Source organism: Lissotriton vulgaris, chromosome 12, assembly GCF_964263255.1.
Source record: "Lissotriton vulgaris chromosome 12, aLisVul1.2, whole genome shotgun sequence".
Classification (NCBI taxonomy): Eukaryota; Metazoa; Chordata; class Amphibia; order Caudata; family Salamandridae; genus Lissotriton; species Lissotriton vulgaris.
In genome coordinates, this window is record NC_141700.1 from 783340814 (window position 1) to 783356324 (window position 15511).

Consider the following 15511-nt stretch of genomic DNA (forward strand, 5'->3'; position numbering starts at 1 on the left):
CCGGGGTGGACTGAAGACAGGTAAACCGCTTGCTGCCCGCATCTGCAGTGTGTTGGCTCCCTCTGGTGTGCAAGCAGCGGAACTGTAGGCATTTCGAAACAATAGTGGGATTGGCATGAGAATAACTGTATGGACAAAGCAATTAACAGCTAAATCAAGCTAAAATGACATGTTTCACGGCCAAACGTACAGACACACCCTCAATGTTTTCTTTATTTTAATAATGCACGTAATACTTATGGTGCAATGATTGTTTTTTAGCGTAAGGTTTTAAAGGCATATTTCTGAAACACGGACGGATTGAAAAAACACTGGGGCATATTATCAACAACTAGCGATATTTATCGCTAAATAAGCTTTGCGAAATTTTTTCTATCGCCGTGCATCGCCAGATTTTATCGCAGAGATACGTGCTATTAGCAACGTTTATCTCAAATGCAATAAAATATCCGGCGATAGCGGCTTAATGCATGAATATCGCTGGAAATCCAGCGATATTTAGGCATTAACGCCAATAGGGTCTTAACCTGAATATCTGCTTTCAGTCGCTAATAGGTTGGGTACGCCCACTTTGCATGTCATTAGCGATAAATATCGCTGACATGCAAAGCAGGCCCCAAACCGCTCGCTATCGCCTACAAACTGTGGCTAACTACTGTTAGCGACAGCTTGCAAATAGGGCGATAAAATTATCGCCGCATTAGCGGGAAAAAGTCCCGCTAAAGCGTCGATAAGGCCCCACTGTTTTAAAACTTTTACGCTAAGGTAAAATTGTTTTTAGATCATTGGAAAGTAGACGAAGCGCAGAACCTGTGGAAAACACTTATACTGGTGAAGCAATGGAACATGTAAGTGACATATGCATTGTTGGATATGATAGGGAGACACAAACCATCTGCCTCTAACATCTAAGGCAACCTAAAAGCCAGGATTGTAGTCTATGGTTTAAAGATCCCAAAAGCCCCATAAACTTGTGAGTTAGTTATTTAATCATTCAAAACCATGAAAAATTGCATCTCTGAGGCGTGACTCGGGACAGGCTTGCTTTGTACATACCTTGGAACGCCATCGTCCGAATGAAACTTAATAACACAGGCAAGAGGTGCAAATCGCAGGGTCACCTAATCAAGGAAACAAAACGGTATTTTAGCAAAATGTGTGTTGGAGAAAAATGTTGCCACAGCTAAAAACTGCAAAATCATTTTTTAATATGTCCTAACCCCATTGAGCAATTCAGAAAGATTTTCCCAAATCGCAAAATGGGCCTGTCTGACGCATACGGAATCATAATTTGGAAGAGGTGTGTATGGGCGTTCTTTCCAATCTGTGAGTCGGTATGGTATGGATCAATATTCTAGTCTCAACACATTGATTGGTTATAGACTCCCTGCTTAGGGTGCCAACTGATTTCCAAAAGGGAAGAGTTATCTTCGAAATACTCCTTCCCTTTTCTCACCCTTTGTCTGTCACCCCCCTCGCCCCCCCCCCCACACCCCCCCCACAGACACCTCTCTCTCTCAGTTTCTCAGTCACATGCGTCTCTCATACTTTCACTCTGTATTCCTTAGGTTTTGAACAGATCACTTTGTTATCTTTGCTTTTATTTTCCTTTCCAAATCATCTTTCAGGGGCCCTTGGCCTTGTGTTTTCTTCTTGTGGAAATCTAAAAGCAACCCTGGTGGGTGAATGTGCCTGCTGCAGAGATCTGTGTGCCTTGTAGGCCATTAGTCCAAATACATGCAACCCAACCTTTCATCCTTCCGAGATCAATAATGTGAGTACCATAGAGTTTGGATAAAAACAGTGCTCGGTATATAAAGTGGTCAGAGGCCAGAAGACTGTAGCCGCAAGCCATTTAGCCAGATTTAATGGTATTACATTTAGAATACACAATAATACATACAATTAATAGTACAATGAGCTATATGTTTATTATAAGTCTACAGATAACTAAAGTCTTCATTACTGATTACTAACTACCCCACATTTAACTTAACAATCCTTTGGTGAGCTATGAAACTGCAGGACTGCAGCCCCACCCACCCCCTTTACTTCCAGTTACCAGCATTTTTTGGGTAAGTAAGCAGATTACCTAAAAATAGTTCAAGTGATTACTCTGTTTCCTGGCCTTCTCTTTGCATTGACTGTCAGGTAGGCTTAACCCATGGGCCCTCGCTAACATCTTCCCAGGGGCCACAAAGTTCGGTCAGTGGTGTGACTGGGGGCAGCATTGATGCCGGGAGGGTGTTGGTCGGGGTCCTGGCAGGTGTAAGGTGGTCATAGGGAAAGCGATGCATACACATTGCATTGCACCTGAGATCAATCCCGGCTTCCCCACTTGACCAAACTGTGTGATCCTAGGCAATTGTTTTATTTTACTTTGCCTCCCTTTTCTTCATTATGACATATAAGAGGACCTTGAAATACATGACTTCAGAATGTGCCCTGCACACAACCTTCTGTTGTGTTTGATTTAATAAACTATAATGTTGTCCATGTATAATAGCAACCCCGGCCAGCCAGAGTGTGCACACAAAAACTGACTGACTTGCCTCTTGGAGCACTATTGTCATTGTTGTCAGGGTGGGGGGCAGGCATGAATGTTTCTAAATTCATATTTGAAAACTGTAACTTTAAAAAAATAAATCGCAAAATACTTTTATAATCTGATGTATTTAGGTGAAAGAGCTTCAATATATTAGCGAAATAGATTTTTGGGAACTTTGAAGAGACTTTTTCATATTATTTATTACAGGTTTGCTGCAAGATGTCTATAAACATCAAGGTGTTCTTAAAGTTCAGTGGTGTAAATAGAAATTCCCCCTGGATCAAATGTCAATCACAGTCATCCTTCTTATCCACTAATCATAAATCCAAATCAACGCCAAAAAATGGAATACCCCTATAGAAGTGGATACAAGCACATACAAGTTGAAGCTTCAAATAAAAGAATTATACCATTTTATTCACATAATTGATATCAACAAATATTAAAAAACAGAAATAGGTATATATCACACTAACAATCCCCCTCAAACTATTAAAAAAACATTAAAAGTAAAACAAAAGTGACATTAGGATGCCTTATTGTAAGGGCATCCCGGGTTATTAATTCATCAGGATCTATCAACACTGTTAGATATGTCTAGTCAATTCTAACACCAAAGTCCCTTGAATTTAATTGTAACAGAAGCGTTAACGTGTTTCGGTGTATTGCCTGCTATGCACCACCTTTATCAAGACAAGGGCTGAGGGGGATTGTTAATGTGATTTATACCTATTACTTTTTTTTAATATTTGATGATATCAATTATGTGAATAAAATTGTATATTTTTTATTTGAAGCTTCAACTTTTATGTGCTTGTATCCACTTCTATAGGGGTATTCATTTTTTTGGCATTGATTTTGATGTATGATTAGTGGAAAAGAAGGATGACTGTGATTGACATTTGATTCAGGGGAAATTTCTATATACACTGTTGCGTTGGCACCCTGTCCCTTGGATATCTGGGCCACTCCCTTTGTTATTTATGCTTAAAGTTCAGTGGTGCAGGATGCCGTCTGTGCTTCTTCTCTTTTTTCTTCACTTCGGTTTGACTGTAAATAAATTATTGCAGTTTATGTAATATCTTTATGAATATTAGTGCTTTGTAAAGAAAGCAGCACCCTAGTGCTGCTGTTCATCCGGGGGCCACACATAAAGGTCAGGCGGGCCGCATGCGGCCCCTGGGACGTACTTTGAGTATCACCGGATTAACCAGTGTGGGAAGAGGTGGAGCTGTAGGAAGGGGGTGAAAGGGTGGTATTGCCCCAGTCACACCCATGTGCATGGAACATTCCAAGGCCCCAGTAAAATCCACTGCCCCCCCCCCCCCCTACCAGTCTGTACAGGGGAAGGAGTACCAAGGAGCAGAGCAATACAATGCAAGGAAGAGACAATTGTAGTGTTTACTCAAGGAGAACACTGAGTAACAGACTCTGAGTACATAATAAAACATTGAGATCAGAGACAAGCATAAGAGTGTGTTGTCTGAGTGTGTATGTATATGCGTTTGTATATCTATGCACGTCTGTGTGTGATTCTATGCCTCGATGTAGCTGTGTGTGTAACTGTACTTCTGTGTGTAAGTGTGTATCTGTACATCTGAGTTTGTGTTTTCCCTATGTAGTTTGCTGAATCAGCAACAGGCTCTCTGACCGACCCACTTCCGCCGGGAACTGGAGGTACCAGTTGATGATTTAGCAAACTACATAGGGAAATTCCTTGTGTGATACCTACCGGGTATTGGTGAAATAAAATGAGAAACCCGACTGGGGTTGGTCATGTTCTATCAGGTATCCACATAGTATGTGTTAGGCTGGTTTATAGAGGTAGATTACACCATATAACCACCCATGTGTAGATAGATTTGATTTTAGAAGGTCCTGATGAATCGCCACCAGATGGATTGACTACCAGGCGAGAAACATGTTGACCACAAACATGCGAGGGCTTTACATTGGTATCCCTATGACAAGTACAATAGGAATGGGTTTTACATTGTGAACGCTCTTACCTTACAGAAGCAATGGTGAGGGATTCTAAATTGTAAACAGTGGGAAGAGGTTTTACATTGTGAACTCCATGATAAACATCACAGGAAGAACTTTACATCTTGTAGCATGAGACAAATCCAATAGGAATGGGCTGTACATTGTGAACCCACTGACAAATACAACAGCAAGGGGGTTAGTACTTATGTCCCTTTTCAGATCTAGCCACAGTAAATGCTTGTTGTCTCTAGAAGGAGAGTTTGTGTTCATAACAACATATAATTTAGGTCTGCCTAAATTGTTCAATGTGTCTTTGCAGGCAGAGACCACATGGTGATATATATGCTCCAGTTAAATCCCACAAACTTGCCTAATAGAATTTTAAACGTGGTGTACAGGTAGCAGGCTTCATATTGTATGTTATAAGAGAAATGGCCAGCAAGGGGTTTTGTTGGTTGTCTATTTTTCAGCACCGTTAGGACCTGTATTGAATCATCAAGGTACCTAAGTCTGAGATTGATCAGTGGCTGTCTTAAATTATTAATTTTTAGAAAAAGAAGTCCAATAGAATCAGGACAAACAGTGTTACCACACTAACACGATATATACAATGAATGATGAATAAAAAAGCGAAAAACCAGGATTTTGTATTATCTGAAAATTGTTATTTGTATTCAAATCAAAAAGTACATTTATATACAAAGAATAGGGTACATATATGGATATTATTTAGATATTCAAGGTAATAGTTGTATCTTCCTTTGACATATCTAAACATTAAGTCCAGACTGCTTAAACAAAAAGAACATTGATTTCAACTCAAAAATCAGAAGAAAATCAAAGTGTGACAAGGAATCAAAGAATGCAGAGATGGACTAAAATAGTCGACGTTTCGGTCTTTTTGAAGGTTTTCACAAGACCATCATCAGGACAGTAAAGTTCTTTATACAATTGATGACCCTCTGTAAAGAAAACAACATTGTGTTACAATATGCATGTATATGTTTAAAGACCTGGTTCATAACTCTTTATTTGTATAAATCTAAATATATTTACATTTTTATACACTTAATACTAGGTTTGCTTAAAAAGTCGGTGTGGCGACTAAAGAAAATAAGCAAAATAGCTTATAAGGCAAACTAATGGTCAAACAAGATCCCAAGAAAATATAATCAGTGATATTTTCAACTCACTTTTACTTCTTTAAATGTACGTCTATTTAGATTTAAGACGACAGCAGCACTTTCAATCGTGGTGTTGTTGTGAGGCAAGGAATGAATCTTTTGTACCAAAATTTCACTGTAATAGATGGAGGCAAGTGAAAGTCTATCTTACTACTATTGTTTCAGATCAAGTCATTTAGATAGACCGACAACCAAAAGGAAGAAATATTAACAATTTACCTCGTATTCTACATAGGAGTGCTGTCTATAATTTCCGACAGGGAATCCAAGTTCGATCGATTTCCAAACACATGTATATTTCTAGTTGGATAAAGAAATATACATAGATATTTGTAGATTCACAATAAATTATTATTATTTACCAGCCTTAAAGTGTTGCAAAAAGTAGTGCACTATATGGTTTAGCTAATCGTTATTAATAGATAGTGCTGGTTGGCAAGTGATGGTAAGGCTAGTCTCAACATCATATTGAAGCATTTGTTATATTTTAAATGCAGCATTTGGGGTGGCATATTAATTCTGCATTGGGAAAAAAGTAAGGGAGTGTACTTAACTCGTAGCGGTCGATGAATGATTTCAATTCAAAGGGAATGGCACCATATTTTTTAGAAGATACCGGGATAGCCGAAAATCAATAAATGTCTAACGGTACAGCCGAGCTACAAACATTAGCATAGCCGAGCTACAAACATAAGTAAAAGGGACCCCTGTCAGATGACAAAGGTATATCATGTAGCTAACGAAGGTATACTGGCTTTCGGAACAATACGGCTAAATCTAAGACTTTAACTAAGACAGCTGTCAGCAATAAAAGAATTCTTTCGCTAGCATGACTTACTTCAAATCTCGGATGTGACCGCGTCAAAAAGCTTCCAACGAGTCCGGTAAAGGCTTACAACTCTGTTTGCGTGTCGGTGTTTATTTATAGCACGTCACGATTGACTGCGAGTTGCGTGTTCTCGCGAGACTACGCGATCACTGCAAGTACACCACTTGTTAGTGAAGAACAAGGCGGCCATCTTAGCCTATGTATTTAGCTTACGGCAGCATGAGGCTAAATATCAGTTTAAGTTGTACGATAAACCTTACGTAATAGATATTGATTTTAGGAAAGAGGTGATTTCCACTTTAATGTGACTGATAAAAACGGAGGTTAAAATCAAAATGGTGAGTTTACATCATAGCGAGTGGTCCTGTCGACAACAATGCGCTCACAATCTTAAAGTTTTTCATCATGGAGTATTAAAAACTGGACCAAAAGAAAAAGTTAAATTGAACAATGAGTCAAATTATGACAGTTTTACATCATAGCCACTGATCCTGTCGACAACAATGTGCTCACAGTCTTAGGACTTTTCATTCAGAAAAGGTCAAACACTTTTTATCATACAGTCTTAGGAATTTTATCAAGAAAAGGTCAAACACTTTTTATCATAAAGTAATCTCTAACGGTATAAGCAGTTGTTAAACATATATGAATAGAGATATGGTTGACAGCATATTACATGCAACATATATCTTGTATGCTTATATTATATGGACATGCATGGCTCTTGGCTTGACCACAATTTAGCTGTGTTATTCTAAAAAGATTAAGTCAAACATGCTAAGGTATGCCATTCAGTGCAAGAGTTCAATCCATTTTTCACACTGTTGGCAATTTCCATCCAGCGATTCTCTTTGATAATCAGGCTTTTATCGCAGTTTTTTTGTCTGATGGATGGTTTTACAACATCAATTACCCACCAGGTCATCTCTTTTTCAGAGTGTTTAGCAGAAGAATAGTGTTCCACTAAAGGGGCATTTTCCACTCGGCAACGGATCCGCGACTGGTGTTGCAGGATTCGCTGCTTGATCATCTGTGTGGTTTTCCCTATATATAGTTGACCACATGGGCACTGTATGCAGTAAATTACACTGCTGGTTCGACAGTTGGAAAAATGTTTGATGGTAAATTTGCGTTCATTAATCACAAAAGTTTTGATGTTTTTGGTGGTATTACAAGCCATACAGTTGTTACATTTGTAATGGCCTTGTATTGGGGACAGTTGTTTCATGTTATCAACAGTGTTGCCATCCTGTCTTTCGTACGCATGTACTAACCGGTCTCTCAAATTGGGACCATATTGTATGTAGCAAATGACTTGACAAAACCTGCAGACTTAAATATTTTGATTGTGAAAAGCCTCATTTGTAGCAAGAGGCAAATACAGGTGCATTTCTGGTGTTTATGATGAGAGCATTCTGATATATAAATAGTTACACAATACCTCACAGATGCTGCGAGCAGACTACATTTATAAGGTCAGTTCCCACTCATGATAACTCTTCAGGGTACATGATTTACACCCTGGTTAAGGCACTATAGGAGAGGTTCCAATTTGTAATTCCACATGAAATCTTGTAAATATTTGTTTTTTGATTGTAGTATTTACTTTTTGTGCATTAAAGAATGCTTTCGATTGGAAGAAACGTCATTGTCTGGACATTGGTTTACTGGGTCTTAATGTGCACTGCTGTGTTGTGAGTTTCTCGCACTGGCCACTTATCGAAGACAGTCTGTGGCTGCTCTGCATAGTTAACCTTAGAGCCAAAAAGGGAGGGACTCTGGCTTGTTTAAGGTCCAGCGACCTTTGAATCGACGATGAAATCAAGGAGTGCGCAGTTCCTATGGGGGGGGATCAAGGTCTCCAAGTGTTATGAATCCAGGGGAATACAGAAGAGTGCCCCTTTTAGGAGCAAGAGCCCTCACACACCCTGAAAGGTGACATACTTCATCATCGGGCAGCTCTTTGTTGGGCCGGCACCACAATGCCCAACGGGCCCCTCAGGGGGGCTCTTTTCCGCAGTTCTTTTCTTTTTAGCCGACATGAGGAGTGAGGTTTGGGTGTGATGCGCAGGTGTGCAGGTGTGAGTAGAATAAGAGGAGGCTGTGTGTGCTAAAAATGACTAATAGGATCCAAAAACTATTTTAATTGTTGGGCCCTTTTGTCATGATTAAAAACGTGAGTTTGAGCTACTTTTTAGGGCTCGCGTCTGCCGTACACTGCGCAGCAATGTCGCGCAGCGAATCCTTTTCCGGGGGAAATTGAAAATGGACCTGGAAATTCGACGGATTTGTGCGTGTTATTTCCAAGGTTCATTCTCATTGGCCTTCGCGTGCGTGATGTTTTATAACGCAATAGGCCATGGGCGGTCGCGTAGCTCTGCCCATGGCCTATTGGTGTCTGTTACGCGCACCCAGAAGCCATATGTTTTGAATTATCGCGGCTTGACAGCCTCGATAATTCAAAACATATGCTCGCAGTGGCGCGCGCACCACTAGCGGCATTTTTTTTTTTTACATTACGATCGCTTTGACAATCGGTTGAAGTGCCGCGTGTTTTATTTTAACTTGGTGCGGGGGGCAGGTCTGTGCGCCAGGCTGTGCCAGGGGGGCCTGGTGAGTGTCCACATACCGATCCACAGACAATTTCAGAGTTCTGGGGCAGACACCCGACGGCCGGGCCCCCATGGACGTGTCGGTGGGGGCAGAGTGTTCACGGCAGACTCCATGCAGCCGTCGCCGGGTGTCCGCGTGCAGATACCCGCATTCGGTCCTGCGTTGATTCCTTAAGTCGATACCACACAGCTCCCCCGAGACACCGACACATATCCAATGAGGTCTTTTTGCAGTCGAACGCCACGTGTACAGACACTTGCTGTGGGGTTTCTGGACTGATTACCGGAACCTCCAGTAGTGTCCTGTGTGATGCCTGTGAACAGACACCTGGGAGATCCCCCGTGAGATGTCTGTAGGCCCACGTGGAGAAACTTCCTATGGGAGTCTGTGGACAGACACCCGGGAGTTTCCTCGTGGGAAGTCTGGACACCCGCCTGGAAACTCTGTGACTGCTCAGGATTACATTGCCCCACGCAGTTACATGAGCTCACTTTTATCATGACGAATGCATCAGGGCTGTCTCACAGTTTCACTGTCTCGCAGTGTGCTTGTCTCATGCCTTCACTGTCTCGCAGTGTGCTTGTTTTTAAGAGCCCTGTTCGTTTTTCCTAGACTTTGCAGTTCTGTATGGTTTTGTGTTTGCATGTTGATGCCTACCTATAAACTTGCAACAAAACACAGCATGTTTTGAATAGGGACGCGTGTGGGTTAAGTGAAGGTCCAGATAAATAGGGATGTTAATGCTGATTGGCACGGATGGTGCTGAGAAACTAAAGATATATGTTAAACATAACAGAGCATCATGCCAGTCTTAGATATCTGACTGAACTGACTTGGGAGAGGGTGTGGGTTAAGCTTTTGACAAGGGTAGCCAGCCATCAGGCTCACAGGTTTGTCTTGGGCCTCACTTCTGCACTCTGTAGGGTGTGATATATGAAGTGCGGTCTTTATAGAAACACAGATTGCTAAGTGTCCGACTCTACATGGCACAACAGCAATGTGCTTTTCCTTTTCTGTCTTTGATCTTGTGTGTTTATCCCACCCAAAGGGCATTTCGGTCTGACTGGTTTTTGATTGGATGAGTTGTAGCCTTCCACTACTGACATCAGTACCTTGCACTACAGTTCGTATAGGACAGTTTACTTTTGTGCGTCACTCCCTCCTCTATCCCTCCATTGTGGCCCTCTCCTCTGTTTATAAATTATTAGGCCACCCTAAGCGTCCACCGTTCCTTTGCAATCTCTCCACCTGTCAGTGGGTGGCCCACCTTTAAATGAATTTAAAATTATTCCAAGATGGCAGATTGTGTGTGTGCACGAGTGGCCATTATCTAATTTTTTTACAAAATACAGACTATTCCAAGATGACCACCGTATTTGCATGTATGGGCTGTAGCCTTCTTGGAATAAAAGCAATCATTGGCAATGCCAGTATATGTCCAGGGCGAGGGTATTTGCTTTGCCAATGCTTGTTTCTATTTGATATAATGCTCTATCTAGGCTCTGATTAATATAAGTCAAGGGTCGACATGTTTCATGCCTCTTACTGTCCACAAGGATCAATGCACTTCATCAGGGCCAATTTGTCTGCATCTACTCAAACAGGGATGGATTTGTGAGATATGTGCAAAGAATGCCCTGTATACCTTACATAAATATGTAGTGTGTTTCCTGGGGACAGACCCAAAGTTAGTACAACAGAGCAGCAGAGTAAGGGGCAGGTCGGAAGCCTGAATCGTGCACCAACTACTGACCATTGCCATGCACAATCGCGTTTTGCTCTCACTGGTCCGAATTGGGCCAAACACTGGACTAACTTTTGGTCTTCATAGTTAACTTTAGAGACAAGTCTTAAAAGGGGCAAATGGTCCCTAGTTAAAATGTCTGGGGTAAAAAAGGTCCAATGACACCAGAAGTGACAGACCCCCATTGACACAATCAGGGCTTGGTACTTCTGACTGCCCTGGGACACTCCTAACCCGGATATCTTAAATATATAATATGATTAAGGTTCCCATTTTGCTGGTTTTACTGATTTTTACAGACAAATACAGACTGAAAACAATTTTTTAAAGCAGAAAAATACTGAAAATTGTGCTTCTAATGAGTGACTTTCCATACTGTCTACAGTGAATTCCAAGACAACAGATGAGCGTATTGACAGCATTGGTAGTTGTTTAAAAACACAGGTAAAGCTATCTTTAAATACAGGCATATGGTAAAGTATACTTTTAGTAAATTGCTAATAATTTCCTGTGGGTGTGGTGTTTTGCTATATTCGGCTGGTGAATTTGCTAAAATGTGACAGGAATAAAGTATGAGCGCATGTTCTTGGTTAAATAAATGTGGAAATGTACCAATTCTGACTCCATTTACTCACAAACCACAAAACAAATCTGTATACATACTAATACAAAAGCCCAAAAATAATATGGATATATACAGACGGAAATGTTATAAATATAAATACCATAAAGCCGGGAGCCCTAATTATAAATGGGTTTTACATTGTGAACTCTCTAACAAGTACAATAGGAAGCGGGGTTGCATTGCAAACTCCTTGTCAAACACCACAGGAAGGGGCTTTACACTGTGAACTCTCCAATAAATGCATTTGGGTGGGTATTACATAGGCCGCTTTTTAGGTCCCATCGCATGCATTGTAAAAGCGCATGCGATGTAATGGTATGCGTGGTTTTACCACGCTTTGTAACATCGTTTGCGTTGTAACGCATGTGATGTAAAAGCAACGCATGGTAAAACCTGCGTTGTAATGGCTGTTCCCCGTCTTAGGCATCACTTGCGTAGTTAGGACGTAGATGTAAACAAAATATCCCAGGGAAACGTAGGAGAGGGAAGAATCAAAATGCATCTTCGGCCATGTTGGCTGGCTGCTCGGAAGCGATGGTGTGCGCGGATCCCCCTCGCCGCTCAGCCTCGCATCCCGCCTGCTCTGTATGCCCCCGAGCAGAGCTTGCATGCTCTGAGGCGATGCCCCTGCTCTGGGCTTGGCTGCCTGCAGTGGCCTCCCTCCCCTGGCTCCCGCCCCCCCCCCCCATACGCACGTGACTCGTCCAATTACACGCTTCCTTGCTGCTAATTTCGCGCCAGGTCCTGGAAGGGGCTGTTTCTGTTGCTGCAAAGAGGGTGAGGATGTTTCCATACGGCTAAACTTCCGTCTTTGTAGCTTGGGAAGCAGGTTGGAGCCTCGGTGTCCTACAAAAAAACAAGGTTATTATCTGCTGCCCGCCTAGGCTGTTCGCATTCTTGTGAGAGTGCAGCGATCTGGGAGTTGTGCTGACAAACTACAATAAAATATGGGCACCGAAGTTGAACACGCTCCAATAGAGTAACACCAACAGGAAAGAAAACAAGCATCTGAAGGCACAAACTGGGAGGGGGCGGTGGGCGAGTGAGAAGGCATCGGACTGTGGGGGGGATGGGAAGAAATTGCCTCTTGTGAGACTGAAATGAGCTTGCCTCATAATAATAAAAAAAGCAAGGCACATTTAAAAAAAGAGATCCCTGAAAATCAACAGACCCCCAATAAAATGCACTAATACCAGTAAAGGGGCCAATAGCCCTAGGCGTGCCCAACAGGGAAAAAGGAGGGACATAAAGCATGCTTACCCAATAGCAAGTTGTACATTTTGAAAGACATGCCCAATAACAAATAGGAAAACAGAGGCGGGGACTCCCTCACTAAAGCATGTACTGCATGTCTCAACTAGACAGCGCATGCGCTGCCTTGGTGAGACCTAATGCAACCACTTCCCTTCAACACAATCCCCAGATGGCTATAAGTGCCTAGTAGCAGCAGCAAGCTTACAAGAGCTCTAAGAGGTTTGGATGGTGCGTGTGATCACCGCGTCAGTGTGGTTATGTGTAGACCCAGTTAAAATGGACATTTGTGGCCTCGTACATGGTTCGTAGAGATTATTTCCCTCAGTGACCGGTGCAAGCTGAGGAGGAGCAGTTCCCACAGTGAGGCTTGATAATAGGGTTTTCTGGGTCCCAATAACCACACAGAGGCAATAAGCACATATGACAAAGGTGGTGATGCTTCATTCACCACATACACGTTGCACTATAGACCAGGGAGGAGTAAAGGCTCTAGCCCACGCCAGCATCAGACCCTGACACACTGCCTAAGGCAGGAGGAGCTGCAAGACAGGGAAGCACCGGGTGCACTTGTTCCACGTGCTTGCGTAAGTGAGATACTGTTACGACACCCGCTGCCCTTCAGGTGTCACGTGGGAACTGTGAGAAGTTGGCCTGGTATATGATGTCCACTATTCTAGTGGGCACCTTGCACCAGTCCAAACAACCCTTACGGTGATGGTTGTAAAGTCAACCTTATAGACCAGCTATCCTAGTGGTAGCATGGACAAAGCAGTCTTAGGCTAAAACCTCAGAGAGCATGTGAAGCCAGCTGTTTTACCAATAATAGTCCCTTGAATATCAAATGAAAAGACACCACACAAGGTATATATCAAATATATATGTATTTATTACTAACACAACCCCTCTGCACTCTTTATGAGGTCAGAGTTCGAGATAGAGCACAAGTTACTCAATAAGCATACTATAAGTTGCACAAATACAATTCTGCCCTAGGGGACAATACGAACCATATACTAAGTAAGTGGTATAAGAACCACTTCAGGAAAGGTGAGTAGGCCGAGAGCCTAGGAAATCGCTGGGGCCACATTGAACAACCAAAGGTTAGGAAATAGGAGTCCCACAGGATGCGAGTGCAGTGTCTAAACACACACGGGAGATACCATAGACTTTCAATGGGAACCTAAAAGTTACAAAGTAGTAGATTTCGGACACTTCCGGGTGGACTACGGGAAAACCCAGTTAAACTAGGACACTTGGATAGTTATTACCCACGGGAGCACCGGAGTACTCGAGTTACCTCACCCAGGGAAGCCGGGTGCATAGGTGTTCTTTCGTGTCGGGTTTCATCAATGAATCCTATGGAGAGCTGCAAGAAAGTGTTACAAGCGACCAGGAGGAAAGTTTTCGGATGAATCCAAGGGTGGATAGGAGCAGTAAAGAACCTGAAAGCAGAGGGGACCGAGTCTGGGTCACTAGCCAGTGACCAGGAAGGAACCAGGCGATGTTGAGATGCAATCAGGTGAAGAGGTAAAGCTTGTCTCCGCAGCCACGAAGTCCAGGAGGCGTCGACGACTACCAGGAGCTGGAGTCGAGCTGTCCCACGACAGATCTAGCTGTTGGCGGTGTTGGTATCCGGATTAGACCCAACAAACCTTGGCAAATGCAATCCACGCAGGGTTGGAAGATTGGCTTCTGTTCAGACCATGTCTCCAGTCTTCCAGTCGAAAGGGAACGTCGAAGGTCCAAGAGTTCGTTTCAGAGTTTCTTGCCAGGATAATCTAATGTCTCTAAACACAGCTCCTAACTTTATACTAATCTAAGGGGCTGGATTACCTGCTAGGTCCCTCCTATGGGTGGAACCTGAGAAGGGGGTGGTTACACCCCTTTCTCTTTGTCCAGTTTCGCGCCAGAGCTGGGGCTGGAGTGCCCCAGCAACTGATTTGAACCGGGCTGTGCATGGAGCACCTTGTGTGCCCCAGGCAGTGTCTGGAAACAGCAGTTTCCATTGAACACTCCCTGCCCCAATCCACTACAGGCTAACTGGGGAGGTGCCAGCACCACTCTTGACAGGAAACCTACTGTCCAGGCCTCCCCTGACAGAGTTTTGTCTAGCAGCAGGAGGTCAGACTCGTGTCTGTGGCAGTAGCATCCATTTTGTGATGCTGAGGCTCTGTTTAACTTTAACCGGGTAAAGCAGTAACTACATGTCTTCTTCCTCTAGAAGGGTGGAATGCTACCCCCGCCGCCAGGACTGGCGGGGGGGGGGGGGGTAGTATTCCAAAGGGTTTGACACCTTACACAACATATTTTGATAAAGCCAAACCAAAGTTAGCATTAACCGCGAGGATTATAATGCACTTAAGAGTATATGGTATGGCTATATCATAAAACAGCTATAAGGACATTATTCCGAAAGCTGCAGACAGGCTCAACTCATTCTAGAGCACCATCTCACATAAAACCAAGCACTCTGCCTTCAGGATTGTCAAGGCCTGCCATAAGAGTGACTTACAGGTATATATGTGTCTATATATAAGGGTAGATATAGGAATACTATATCTAAGCAAGGGGTGATTACACCACCTTGCCCAAGCTGAGTGTTCAGCCTGTGGTGTCAGTTTGGATGGCCAGTCAGGGGTGGCATGATACATGCTGCAGCCCCTGGTAGGCCTTGGATGCACCTATGCCCTGGGTACCTATGGTACACTATACAGGGGCTCACAAAGGT

At 42.9% G+C, this 15511-nt stretch overlaps 1 protein-coding gene across 3 annotated transcripts in view; it reads right to left on the bottom strand.

The window, feature by feature from the left end:
• LOC147678708 (phospholipid scramblase family member 5-like) overlaps positions 1 to 15511 on the bottom strand; it is a 250081-nt gene that overhangs the window by 98541 nt on the left and 136029 nt on the right. For all 3 annotated transcript variants that reach the window (XM_086946158.1, XM_086946157.1, XM_086946159.1), the window contains exon 2: positions 1057 to 1121. In XM_086946158.1, the coding sequence (XP_086802284.1) occupies positions 1057 to 1069 (13 nt within the window). In that variant the 5' untranslated portion in view covers positions 1070 to 1121. The remainder of the gene's footprint in view (positions 1 to 1056; positions 1122 to 15511) is intronic.